The sequence below is a fragment of the Gavialis gangeticus genome, unplaced genomic scaffold, assembly GCF_001723915.1.
Source record: "Gavialis gangeticus isolate Ggan-Ray unplaced genomic scaffold, GavGan_comp1, whole genome shotgun sequence".
In the NCBI taxonomy this organism is placed as follows: domain Eukaryota; kingdom Metazoa; phylum Chordata; order Crocodylia; family Gavialidae; genus Gavialis; species Gavialis gangeticus.
The window spans coordinates 48,175,296-48,189,831 of NW_017729004.1; the positions used below are offsets into that span (position 1 = coordinate 48,175,296).

The window sequence follows — 14,536 nt, forward strand, 5'->3', positions numbered from 1 at the left end:
AATCAGAGGGTGCTGGATCTCCTAATGTGGCACGGCAGGGGGCGCTAGCGGGATCACGGCTGCTCCTAGGGCCCACTCCGTGACACTTAGCCATTACATTTCTCTGTAACAATAACACTGAAGGAATCCTAAGTTTTATTTATATTTCTCCCACTTGACCTGTTGACCCAAGACTTTTCTTCTGTTTTGCTCTAGAGATGGAGGCTACAAGACATCACCATTCCTTGGAAAATACTGTGGCTTAACTCTGCCACCTGTTATTGTCTCCCACAGTAACAGACTGTGGATAAAGTTTGTAAGTGATGTGTATGGCACAAAAACTGGATTTTCGGCTTACTGGGATGGAACATCAACGGGTAAAATAAGAATTCTGAAGAGGGGACCACTTAATATAAAACTTATCGTCCTTTTTCTGCTTGTCTCTTTTGTTCCATTTTCTCTGTGCTCAACTTCATAATGAATCCCTTCTAATTAAATTCCTTTGTTGACTAATGAAAATAGAAGTGTAGATAGTTTAGAACAGGGATGAATCCATGAATAGAACATATAGTTTGCTTGTTTTTTCTCCAAGGGGTGAAAGAAACATGAGTATATTGTAAATTCAACTCTATTCTTTGTTCTGTGCTTATGAGGAAAATAATGGTGGCACCAGGAAAAAGCATGAGGTGGATGAGGACCACCATGAGATTTAAAGTTCCAGCAGCAGACTGGAAGTTGGGAACAGTGGGTGGAGGCTGCAAGAAAGATGCAGGGGGAGGGGAAGAACAGGGGACAGGAGTGTAAGGTGTCCCCCACTCCATTCTGGTACATACCCCTTAGGCAGTCCCTGTGGCTCGTGCTTCACTTGCCAACCCATCCTTACACCACTGTTGTGAAGCATTGCATTGGCTACAAAAGAGAGATGCTGTGGTAAGATACAGAACTCAATATAAAATTTCTTTGCAGATGAGAGTAGGATGTTGCTGATGCTTAATGTGTTGAATGACAGTTTCTTTGTCCCTTTCAGGATGTGGAGGGACTCTCACAACTCCATCTGGCAACTTCATGTCTCCAAATTATCCTATGCCTTATTACCGCAATTCAGAATGTTATTGGTTGCTGAAATCAAGCCGAGGCAGTCCATTTGAAATCCAGTTTGAACAGTTCCACCTGGAGCCCCATCCCAAATGCACCTTTGATTACTTGGCTGTATGTACAATATTTCTCATTTCTTACATACCAGAGCAGTATGAATGCCCAGGAAGAAAAATAGAAAGACACTTGCAACAATGAACAGCTCTAGAAAGGGAAATTTCATGCTGAATTTCACTTTTAAAATCACAGAAAAGAAGAGGGAGAGAGACCTGAAGCAGAGGAGAAGGAAATATAGAGAGGGGCATGTGTTTGTGTGTGTATGTTAGGATCTTTGCCTTTACACCACTGGGTTTTGGATCAGAGACTTAACGAGCTGTTTTAGTTGATTGGAAGGACAGAAGGCACTTCAGTGACAATAACAGTATTGTTAATCCCAAATTTCATGCTCAGAATGTTACATAATTGACCTGAATATTTGTATAAGAGTTGTACTGAAGAAGAGTTTTCTCCTCCTGGTGAATAAACCCCTCAAAAGTTACCAGTATAGGTCACTATCTTCACTCTTTAGGTTTCCTTGTTCTTGAAAATAAACTTATTGTAAAGAGAGACAACTTCTCCTGAGAACTTTAGTGTGGAAACCAACCACCATTAGACTGCATGCGACATTCCAGGCTGTATCTTGTAGCGGGCTTTCATTTGTTTGTCGCTGCCAAACTAATAGGTGAAATTTATGCACTTATTGCATCCTATAGATTCTTTAGCTAAGAGCTGGTTCATTGAGGGTGAACACTGGGACTATTAACACACTGGGCACCTGTACACATTACAGGGTTTAATCCTCATTTAAATTAAATAGGTTTATAAAATTTAAACTTGTTTATTTTGGAGTGCCGCATCAATGTTTGCATGTACTAGGTTTTCGACTGAATTAAGCCCAGTCGTTGGATGGTGCTGCAGGAGCGCAGGACATCCCTTGCTGACCCACCATCCCAGGGCCCCCCACTCTGTGCCCTGCCTTGCAGCTGTGGGAGCAGGGAGCTGGCTCATGGCACAAAGAAAAAAAAAAAAAGGCAGCAATTCAAAAGTGGCAGCAATTTGAAGGGAAGAACTACAAATAGTTGCAACAGCATCTGGTGGATAAAGAGGCTTATTACACATCTTCGCGTGCCTTTTTGTTTCAACGCAACAAATCCATGAACATGACACTTCAATATGCGACGAGCCAAATTAAATATGTCCAAGGAGTTTTAGTTTAATGCAACAGAAAGACTTCTAAGCATCTGGAAAACCTGCTCATGCAAACAGTCATGCTGCTGCAGTGCAAGAAAGGGCAAAAAATGTAATGTGTACAAGCGCCCAATGTTCCTTCCAGGGTGCATGTACAAGTACACTCTACTGTGGAGTTGACTACTTAGCTCCAAAATAAAGTGTCACAGTCTACATGTGTGACCATATTAGGGTGCAGTAAATTAATTAACTCAGCTGTAGGATAGTATTATCCTACAGGGGAGTAATCTCGTGCACTTAAACACAGGTGTAGACTGTGATGGGCTGGCTGCAGCACGAGGGTGCGACAGTGCAAGGGCTTCCTGGCATACTGTAGAACTCTCATGCCCCAGCCAGCTCCTTTCCTGGCTGACCCCACCACTTGGAGCCGGAGGCTGATCTCCCAGACCTCCTTCCAGCCCAGAGCTGCTCTGCTTCGGCTCAATATACTGCGGTCCCAGGCGCATGTGTAAATGCTGCACCTGGGAGCAGCTGACTCCATTGCAAACAGCCAGAATTTATCACATCATTCTAATTGCAAATGTATATGCACCCCCAGAGAGTTCCTTATTCTTTTCCAACTTGAGGTGATGCATGACTTCAGAAACTATTTGCCAAAACATTTACCAGAACTTGAATACCCATGTTTCAAGCTTTGAATTAAATTTTAATTTAAACTTAAAACAACTAACTTTGATGTTTGGGATTACAAAATTTATACACACGTGCATACTTACCCATTTTGTATGCATAAAGCTGATACTTAGTAGAGTTGCCAGTGGCCATGTGGTTTTACCCATGCTAACTGGTATGGAGTAAATTGGTATCCTTAACTGGTAGGAATGTATTGTACAAAAGCAAATACGAGGCCACTTCTGAAAGTTTACCTCAGTAGGTTCTGCTTTGCCATAAGTAGCTTTTCACAGAGAACATGACAGTTTCATCCTCTTTCAGATATCCACATTACAGATCAGCTAAAGGGGTCATTAGTGAAAATTATCAAACCAGTGGCAGCGCATAGGGGGTGCACAGGGGTGCATGTGCACCCCCGGAGAGTGCCAGTGCACCCCCTGACCGGCCGTGCTCACTGCTTAGGTGGTGGGTGGGTAGGGCAGGTGGGAGCACTGGTGTCCCCCCTGCAAACACTGGCCGATCACTGTGGTTGCTGCAGCTGCTCCCAGGAGTGGCTGCAGCGATCTGCCAGCGCTTGCTCCCAGAAGTGGCTGCAGCAACCACAGCTATCATCTACAGCAGTCAGCTGTCAGAGGATCACCCAGGAGGATCCCCCCCGGTCAGCAGGATTGGCCATGGGGGGGACCCCCCCAGCAAGTGGGACTGGTTGCGGGAGAGCATGTGTCCCCCCTGACTAAGGTGGCATCAGTCACCCATGTATCAAACCATGTCCATCATCCTTCAAGGTCTCTGTCTTTTTTCATTTGAAGGTATATGATGGCAACAGTACCAGTGCTAAGCTGCTGGGTAAATTTTGTGGGAGTCGGACACCAGACACAATTCGCTCCACTGGGGATACTTTGTACATGAAACTAAGGACAGATAGCAGCTTGCAAGGTGGAGGTTTCCTTGCTAAGTACAAACAAAGTAAGTACTAATGAGAAGAATGAAAGAAGAATGTTGCTAGAATGCTAGGACCTGTTTTTAAAACTTCTGCATCCCAGTGGTTTTACTGTGACCAGAGCTCCATTCCAGTAAAGACTAGGCAAATACAGTATCATTATGAATAGGGCCAAGTTCTTCAGTCTGCTCAATCTTAAAGCATTAAGGCTTAAAGCCTTAAATTGTCAGAGATGTCTGGTGGAAAAATCTCTTTTTGTGGGGAATCTCTCTCTGAGTACCAGCCACCCCTTCCACTTGTGACTTACCTAATATGTATATGAGCCATCTATGTATTATAAAATGATTCTACTGTTCCTGATCTTCTACTAGCATAATTTCAAGATATTCTGCTAGTGATGGAAGATAGAATAGACCCCTGACTTCTCTAGCTTCTCCTAAGACCAGATGAAAAATATCACAAAGCTGCTCTCTCTGAATCTCTCCCAATGTAGTGGAACAGTCTGTCTCATAGATTCTAGTAAAGCTTACTTAGAAGACTTTGGACAGTATCATTTTTTTAAATATGTGTTGTGAGAGTAATTTTTACAATTATTTATAAATTAATTCTGTTGTTGGATGTAACTTAAAGTAATGAAGCTTTTCAGAGAACAGAATACCAATATTTGAAGACTTTTTTTCAGTTGCTATGAATGGATATGTTTGGCTCGGTAACAGAATGGATCTGTTTATCTTGGTATTAAAAATTTAGCTATATTTATTTAAACAAAATCTTCACTTAAACTTAAATATGCTTTAAATATTGTGCATTTTCTTTGCTCATAACTGTGGACATTGCCCCAGTATTTAGTTTCTCTCCTTACATATTAAAGGGTGTGCATGCCACTTGAAGTTGGTATGAATCTGAGATGAGGGAATGATACTAAGTATAAACATTCTGAGATGAGGGAATGATACTAAGTATAAACTGTAGCATAGTTATTTCTAGATTTTGTGGAGATGATGTGTCCTTTTAAGAAGCATTGCTGTAATTTTGTAGAAAGAGGTATATCTGGGCATACCCATGAGTTTGAATTACAGTAAATCATTTGGTTTTAGAGTTTCCTGTGAAAAGTCAAACACTTCAATTCAATAGAGATTTGGCCCAATTTGGTGGCCAAATCTCCAAATCCAACTCAAATCAAGAGACCCTCTAATCTCTCCGAACTGAATTGGAACCCTCTGAATTGATTGAGAGAGATTCAGAAAGATTCAATGATTCAAACATAGACACAGCTTTAAATGTTTTTTCCACATGCCTCAAGGTACCAGTCAGCTCATTAATGTTGAGAAGGTGGGGCAGATGGAGCATTCCATGGGAGCGTGGGGGGGTCCCCAGTGCGCGTGGCGGTGGACCCAGAAGTGGACCAGAAGTACTTCTGATCAACTTTGAGATTAACCACTGAGTGTGTACGGCCCGCCCTCCCCTCCCTTCTGTGGGATGCTCCATCCACCCTACCATCTCGGCATTCATGAGCCATGCCTTATACCTTGAGGTATGTAGAAAAGACATTTAAAGCTGTGTCTGTGGCCGATTTGCTGATTCTCTGAATCAGCATCGAATCGAATCGGGACAGTGATCTAAATCAACTAATTGAGTCACTGTCCCCTGAATCAGACCAAATCCGAATCCAAATCAAATACAGCCTGCTTTGCCCACCCCTAGCAAATAACACAAGAAACAAAACTTCCAGCATCTTGCTTAAATTCTAAAAATATAGACAAGACGCAGTTTGAAATAATGTAGCTTAGTTAGTCAGAGGCATTCACATGTCCTCATAACATTGTCTCATAAACCATTTTTATATATATTCTAGAGGAAAGTAGGGTGTCAGATAGGCCTGTGCAAAGAGGTCAGCATTTGCTTTGGATTTGGATTCAGCCAATTTGGGGGACAGTGATTTGATTTGGTGATTTGAATCAGTGTCCCAAATAGATTTGGCCGAATCTGATTTGGAGATTCAACCACCAATAAATCGGCCAAATATCTAAATCAAACAGGCCCCATCCCCTGCCCACTTTCCCAGCCTCATCAATGCCTGCCCTGCCCAGCCCCAGCATCCTGGCTCTTAAAAAAAAAAAAAAAAAAAAAAGAGAGAGAGAGAGGAAAAAAAAGCCCCGCACTCACCAGCTCCTGCCAGGCGGGGTCCAATCCCCACTTCCATCCACTGCCCTGTGCTGCATGGGGGCTCTGCCACAAGCCCCCAGAAGCCCTGATGGCTGCTGCAGCGGCCGGTGAGCGCAGGGCTTTTTCCCAATCTCCTCCAAATTGAATCAGCACCCAAAGATTCACATAGCCCTAGTGTCAGATCAACACAGATACCTCTCAGTGTTTGAGTATTATTTTACAGATTTTATAGACATTACGGCCTGAAGGGACCTCGGAAGATTATCGAGTTCAACCCCATGCCCCAGGGGCAGGAAGTCAGCTGGGGTCACAGGATCCCAGCAAGATAAACATCCAATTTTCACTTGAAGGTGTTCAGAGTAGATACTTGAACCACCTCTGATGGCAGGCTATTCCAGACCTTGGGGGCTCGGACAGTAAAGAAATTCTTCCTTATGTCCAGCCTGAAATGGTCTTGTAGGAGTTTATAACCATTTGACCTTGTCATCCCTTGGGGTGCTCTAGTGAACAATCGTTCCCCCAGATCCTAGTGAACTCCCCTAATAAACTTATAGGTGGCCATCAGATCGCCCCTGAGCCTGCGCTTTTCCAGGCTGAAGAGTACCATAGCTCTCAGCCTGTTGTCATAAGGTCTGTTTTCCTGACCTCTGTTCATGCATGTGGCTCTTCTCTGGACTCTCTCAAGCTTCTCCACATCCTTTTTGAATTGTGGAGCCCAAAACTGGATGCAGTACTCCAGCTGTGGCCTCACCAAGGCCGAGTACAATGGGAGAATGACGTCCTGGGATTTGCTTGACAAGCATCTATGGATGCAAGCCAGTGTTTTGCTCGCTTTACTAGCTGCAGCATCACACTGAAGGCTCATGCTCATCTTGTGGTCAATCATGACCCCCAAATCCCTTTCATCCATAGAGCTAGTCAGCGTAGCACTGCCAAGCTTATAAGGATGCTTCAGGTTTTTCCTCCCAAGGTGGAGAACCTTTCATTTTTCAGTGTTGAACACCATCAGGTTCTCGTCTGCCTTTTCTTGAGCCTGTCAAGGTCTGCCTAAATCACCCTTCTGTCCTCAGGTGTGGATGCTTTACCACAGAGTTTGGTGTCATCGGCAAACTTGGCCAGTCCGTTTCTGACACCAATGTCTACATCATTAATGAAGATGTTAAATATTATAGGCTCTAGGACAGAGCCTTGAGGGACCCCACTGGTCACAGCACCCCATGATGATTGACTTTCATCAATCACCACCCCCTGGATCCTACCATGGAGCCAATTCCCCAGCCAGCGGGTCATGGTGGACCCACAGTTGGACAATTTTGCCAAGAGGTGATCATGGGATACCAGATAGAAGGCATTTTTGAAGTCAAGATATACAACATCAATCTCCTTTCCCTTGTCCAGATGATAGGTCACCTGGTTGTAAAAGGAAATAAGATTGGTCAAGCAAGACCTACATGCAACGAACCCGTGCTGGCTATCCCTCAGGATGTTGCCATTGGCCAGTCCATTAAGAATGGCCTCTTTGATGATTTTTTTCTAAGACCTTCCCCGGGTTAGAGGTCAGGCTGATGGACCTGTAGTTTGCCAGATCCACTTTCCTCCCCTTCTTGAAAATAGACACCACATTGGCCTTCTTCCAATCTTTGGGCACTTCACCAGAACGCCAGGAGTTCTCAAAGATCCATGCCAGAGGCTGAGCTATGATGCTAGCCAGCTCCTTGTGTACCCTGGGGTGTAGATTGTCTGGGCCGGCTGACTTGAAGGTGTCCAGCTTCTCAAGGTGTTCCTTCACAAGGTCAGCATTGATGAAGAGCAAGGAATCTCCCTCACCCAGGCCTCCCTGTCCAGTAATGGGCAGGGATATCCCATGGGACTGATGAAAGACAGATGCAAAGTACCCATTTAGTAGGTTGGCTTTTTCCTGGGTGTCGGTTGTCAGTTTTCTCTTCTGGTTTAGCAGGGGTCCAATGTTGCCTTTGCTTTTCCTCCGGCTCCCCACATACCTAAAAAAAAGACTTTTTATTATCCTTGATACCTGTAGCTAGTTGGAGTTCAGTTGTAGCCTTGGCTTTCCTTGTTCGCTCCCTGCAGGTCCAGACCATTGCGGAATATTCTTCCTTGGAGGTGGATCCTGTCCTCCATTCTTTGTAGGTCTTTCTTTTTAGCTGCAGGTCTGCTAGTTCCCTGGAGAGCCAAGGGGGCTGCTGTGCCCTTTTGCTGCCTACACATTCTAGTTCCGGTGATCTTTTTTGCCTACAAACATGTTCTAGTTCCTGTGATCTTTGTGTATTGTTGAATATCTAAGTGCACAGAACGTGTTGCTCTGTAAAACACTTTGAAAGAATCTAAGTACTGCACAGCAGGTATATTCGTTTTACAAGTTGATAGACATGAAAGTGTTTGTGAAGTGAGTATCATGCATCTCTCCTACCTTCTTCAAAGTCCCCCAACATTTGTCATTCGGGGCATCAGAATGTCCAAATTTTTCATTTTTCTATGTTCTATTTTTCTTCTCTATGCATATTATATGGATAGTTTAACATATTTTTGTATATTGGGAGTTTCTGATTCCAATGAAAGCCAGGTTTAGGAAAATGAGAATTACTGATCCAATGACATATTCATATGGGGCTTTTTCACTTCTAATTTTTTTTTCATTCCCTTTCTAGCTCATGGAAAGCACCCTTTATCTGAGCTAAAATTCCCAAATCTTCCATTAAACTAAAGTTTGTGAAAAAACAAAGAAAACCATGGTTCCTTTATTAAGAGTTTTAGGCTTATTTCCAACATAAAAGGCAGTCTTTCCCATGGATTTTTTTTTTACTGGTTTGCTGAAATGTTATATGATTTCACAGTAGCTTATCCTAATCCATCTTCTAGTCGCCTTAAATTAGTTCAAAATGACAACATTTAGGTTAATGTCACATTGCATGTTTATGATTAGTTATGAAAAGTTATGTATTTAGAAAATAATCATATATTTGAAATGACATTGTTCTGAAAGCTGAAAGATTATCAAAATGTGCATAGAGTATAGCAAAAATAGACACACAAATCTCCCAAGACTTGGAAATAAACCTATGCTTAGCAATGAAAACTAAAAGTTAGAAAATCTGTTTTTCTTTCCTGGTATTTATAGTATGTCCTTGGGCAAAACACTTAGATCTCAGTGCCTCAGTCTCTTCCTCTGTAAGATGGGTATACTTCATATCCCATAACAGTAGGTATGAGGTTCATTGGTTAATATTTTGAGATCCTAGAATCAAAAACATGATGCAACATGTAATTTATTATTATATTATTTTTTTTTTCTTCAGTTTGCCAAGGGGTAGTGATTGTCAATCGTAGCTATGGCATCTTGGAAAGTTTAAACTATCCAAATAATTACCCTCTAAATGAACAATGCAGCTGGACCATCAACACTACAATGGGCAACACATTGAATTATAGTTTTACAGCCTTTGATTTAGAAGAAGGATCCAACTGTGACCTTGACTACTTGAAGGTACGTAACTAGTCTCCCCTTTGGATAGACAATGAGAATCTTTTGGGATAAGATAACTTTGGTTACAGCAAGTAAAGAAGCTATCATTTAGAGCTAAGTAATGTTTTTCAGTGAATAGTATGTTTGCCAAAGAATTCTGTTTCAAGGCCCCCCAAACAATTACCTTACTTAATTTGGTACCTAGTTTTGGCTGAAATGGGGGACAAAATAAATAGTCAGAACACATCATGTTGATATTATTTAAATAGAATATTTTGAGTTAGATGAAAAGTTACTTTAAACTTGAAAAGTAAGTTTTTGTTGTTAATTTTTTTTGCCAAGATTTTGTTTTGGCTACATCCAGAATGCATTTTTTCCCATTCCTTATTGTGGACCCCAAAATCCATTATTCACACATCTCTACTTTTGTTATTATTTCTTCCAATCCATATCTTACCTGCACATATATCAATCCTAGTCTGTTTATTTGAACACTTTCGGATCAGCCCTTTGAAATATCGAGTGAATGCCCAAAATCGCACACTGAATTTGAATACTTGTGCGAATTTGGTTCCTCAATTTGCCTGGCATAAATACTGTAGGAACTGGAGATTCTTTCTGCATATCACAGTTGTTCAATCTTGCTCTTATTTGGCACAGGTAATAATACACCATTTGGTTTCACTTAAATAACTGTTTAAGTATGTCTGTTATTCAGCGAGGTACTTAAGCATATGCTCTGTTGCCATTAACTTAAACATATGCTGGAAAGTAAGCCATGCTTGAAGTTCAGCATTTGCTTAAATGGTTTGCAGAAATAATACATCCCTTTTCAGAGTTCTGCTTAGGCTGTGGTTGCAATACTGTGTGCAGTTCTGCATTCTAAGAAGGATAGAGAAAAATGAGAGGACTGGAGGCAAGTGGTACAGATGACAAAGGGGTTGGAATGAAAACCATATGAGCAGTGGTTGGGAGAGCTTAAATATGTCTAGTTTGGCAAAAAGGAGATAGAGGGTATGGACATAGATTTCATAGACATTAGGGCTGGAAAGGACCCCAGAAGATCATCGAGTCTAGCCCTCTGCCTGAGGGGCAGGAAGTAGCTGGAGTAATAGGATCCCAGCAAGATAAATATCCAATTTGCTCTTGAAGGTGTTCAGAGTAGGTACTTGAACCACCTCCGATGGCAGGCTGTTCCAGACCTTGGGGGCTCAGGCAGTAAAGAAATTCGTCCTTATGTCCAGCCTGAAATGGTCTTGCTGGAGTTTATAACCGTTTGACCTTGTCATCCCTTGGGGTGCTCTGGTGAACAATCATTTCCGCAGATCCTGGTGAACACCACTGATAAACTTACAGGTGGTCGTCAGATCGCTCCTGAGCCTATGCTTATCCAGGCTGAAGAGTCCTATAGTTCTCAGCCTGTCATCATAAGGTCTGTTTTCCTGACCTGATCAAGCACGTGGCTCTTCTCTGGACTCTCTCAAGCCTCTCCACATCCTTTTCGAATTGTGGAGTCCAAAACTGGACGCACTACTTCAGCTGTGGTCTCACCAAGGCTGGGTACAAGGGGAGAATGATGTCCCAGGATTTGCTTGAGAAGCATCTATGGATGCAAGCCAGCACTTTGCTCGCTTTACTAGCCACAGCATCACATTGAAGGCTCATGTTCATCTTGTGGTAAGTCATGACCCCCAAGTCCTTTTCATCCATAGTGCTAGCCAGTGTAGCACTGCCGAGCCTATAAGGATGCTGCAGGTTTTCCCTCCCAAGGTGGAGAACCTGGCATTTTTCAGTGTTAAACACTATCAGGTTCTCATCCGCCCATTTGCTGAGCCTGTCAAGGCCAGCCTGAATTGCCCTCCTGTCCTCAGGTGTGGATGCTTTACCCCAGACTTTAGTATCATTGGCGAGCTTGGCCAGTCTGCTTCTGACTCCAGTGTCCACATCATTAATGAAGATGTTGAACAACACAGGTCCAAGGACAGAGCCTTGGGGGACCCCACTGGTCACAGGGCACCATGACGATTGACTTCTGTCAGCCACCACCCTCTGGGTCCAACCACGGAGCCAATTTCCCAGCCAGTGGATCATGGTGGACCCACAGTGTGCCAGTTTTCCAAGAGGTGATCATGAGATACCAGATGGAAGGCTTTTTTGAAGTGAAGATATATGACATCAATCTCCTCTCCCTTGTCCAGGTGATAGGTCACCTGGTCATAGAAGGAAATGAGATTGGTCAAGCAAGAACTACCTGCAACAAACCCATACTGGGTATCCCTCAGGATATTGCTGTCAACTAATCCGGTAAGGATGGCCTCCTTGATAATCTTTTCAAAGACCTTGCCCAGGATAGAGGTCTGGCTGATGGGCCTCTAGTTTGCTGGATCCACTTTCCTCCCTTCCTCCCATACATTTCAAGCACTCCAAATCCCACCCCAATTTGGAGTGCTTCAAATTTGGATCACGTTACTTCTGTTTTGACATGCACTTCCCCCTCACCTCCACCCTGAGTGCTTCAGAATGTCCATGAAGGCATGCAGCCTGAATGCCTCTCAGCTTATGGTCTCCAGAGGCTTCCAAGGACAGCCATGGGCACAGGAGAGCACTTGCTGGTGTTCACTCTGCTCTCCTCCTCCCTTCCCTCTCAACAAGCGGTAGGAAGATGTCACGCTCTGCCAGAGAATGTAGACATTTCAGGAAATGCTTCAAAATTAAGACAATCTCTTTGTAAAGGCATTTTTGTAGCACTTTGGACCTTTTTTAAATGCTTCTTTGTGTTTGACCATCAGCACCCTCACTGTTTGGAGCACTTCACAGGCCTTTGGAGTCCTTCAAGCAGCATGTCTGCCCATGGCCTAAGGGACCATGATAGCAACTTTCAATTACTTGAAAGGCTGCCCTAGAGACAGGGGAGAAATGTTATCCACTGATTCAGAAGACAGAAAATGAAGCAATATATTTAAAGTTTAGTAAAGCAGATTTAGATTAAGATTAAATCTCAGAAGGAACTTCCTTGATGGATGTCAGAACAGTAGGACAATGGAACACACTGTCCACAGCAGTTGTGGAACCTCCATCCTCGGCGGTTGCAAGAAGAGGCCTGAAAGTACTTGCTGGAGGTGGTTTAGATAGGAATAATTCATACTGCATCATGCAGGGGTTAGACTAAGTGGCCTTTTCAACCCAACTGACCTCTGGCCAGGAGACCAATGCAAAAGCACCTATGCACCACTTCACCTTTTTAAATGAGAGAGGATCTTGCCCCAAAAGATCATATCCCAGAGTTTAAAGTAACATTATAGCTGCTTGGATGCAAGGTGATGGCTGTGAAAGGAGTGACTTTCTTGAGATTTATCGTCACATGGGAATTACTCTTACAGGAAATCAAGTGATAGACCTGGAGGCCTATTGGTCTGTTTCATCTTAATGTTCTACACCCCTCATTTGGTGTGCCAGTAATAAACTAATGAAAACTGTGCACTCCCAACATCCTCCAGCTGGACAAAGAGGTGGAAAGAAAGTAAATAGGGCAGTGTGGCAGAGCATGTGTTGAGAACTACCAGGAGTCATTTAAGACCTGAGAAGTTCTGTGGTTAAGTTAAAAAGCAAAAGCCAAGCCAAAAGCTAAGCTGAGAGGCCAAACTTCCTAATTCCAAGATGTATAAGCCTTTGTCAGTGACAATCAGTCATGAGCACAGTAGAAAGTCCCTGAGGAGAAGAACAGTTGCCAGAAGATCCTGTTCCAGGGAGGAGCCAGGACTGAAGGCATAGGGCCAGATGAAAGGACTAGATCCAAGACATGATTAAGAAAGTGTTACTTTAAAAAGCAGAAATAGAACATGTTGGAAGAGGGGAAACACTAGTGTTCTTTGATTTTAATTATTTCTATTTTTATTTTCAATAAAAGAAGAATTTGCATGGCACTACTAAACACAGAAAATGGAAAAACATAGTCATCATATTGTGTTATGTCATTATGTGAAAAGTGAGCAAAGGTGAACCAATTAGGATGCAAAGTATTGTTGCCTTACCCTGTCAATAGTGAGAAGAGGGGCATGCATATGGAATGCTGTCAGATATGGGAGAAAGGGGGAATATTTTGGAATGAGTGCGTGACTAATTTTCCAAGTAGACTGAATATATTGGACATTTTTGCATCTGAAATCCAGGTTGAGACTGGCTTTGGTTTGTAAGGGGAACAAGGCTTAGGGGCGGGGATGGGAGAGGTATACACTAATATCTTTGTACCCCACTTTTAAACTTTGGGTGGAGCAGGAATCAAACTAACTGCCTAGTAATGGTAGCAGTCAAGTCAAGGAGCTAGTCAAGGAGTGCTGTGGGAGTAACTTGACTTCATGGCTCATTGTAATCTATCTGGTCCCTTCTAACCTTTTCATTCCACACGTGTTAATGACCCTCTATTCTTTTTAATGGTCCTGATGTTCCAGCAATCAAGCTATCCTTTGTTCTTCAATTTTGTTGTCTGTTAGCTTCTCCTGGTAATGAAACTCTTATTTCATAACACTGCAGATTGTTTTTAACTCATTCCAATGAAATTATATTTGTTTTCGCTTCAATCTTAAACTGAAGAATGCAGCCCCAGGCTCCTCACCTATTAGTATAGCTTCTAATTTACATTTAACTGGAGAAAAATATCTGTTGTTTTATATGTGATGATGCATTTCACCATCTGCACTCCCCTTTTCAAAATTCTATATCTGCCCTTCAGATGGTACAAATGTAGCTTTTGACAGATGCTAATTTTGAGATTCTATTATTCCAAAGAGGCCTAAGAATGGAAAACTCCAAGGGGGGCTGACCAGAGTTAACACTGGAGCAGTAACATTGAGTAACAGGTGTATATTCTAGACAGGTTTTCAACCTTTTTAAACAAGTGTACCCCTTCTGTCACAAAGTTTCACCTCATATACCTTTTATATTTTTTCCTGTTTTGGGGGGTGTGGGTGAGACCCTGG

The 14,536-nt window shown here is 42.7% G+C and overlaps 1 protein-coding gene across 1 annotated transcript in view; it reads left to right on the forward strand.

Annotated features, from left to right (window-relative positions):
• The window catches only part of CUBN (cubilin), a 321,538-nt gene that overhangs the window by 71,027 nt on the left and 235,975 nt on the right, over window positions 1–14,536 (forward strand). Inside the window, exons 24-27 of the mRNA XM_019508344.1 lie at window positions 196–356; window positions 1,007–1,188; window positions 3,783–3,939; window positions 9,394–9,581. Of these exons, the coding sequence (XP_019363889.1) occupies window positions 196–356; window positions 1,007–1,188; window positions 3,783–3,939; window positions 9,394–9,581 (688 nt within the window). The remainder of the gene's footprint in view (window positions 1–195; window positions 357–1,006; window positions 1,189–3,782; window positions 3,940–9,393; window positions 9,582–14,536) is intronic.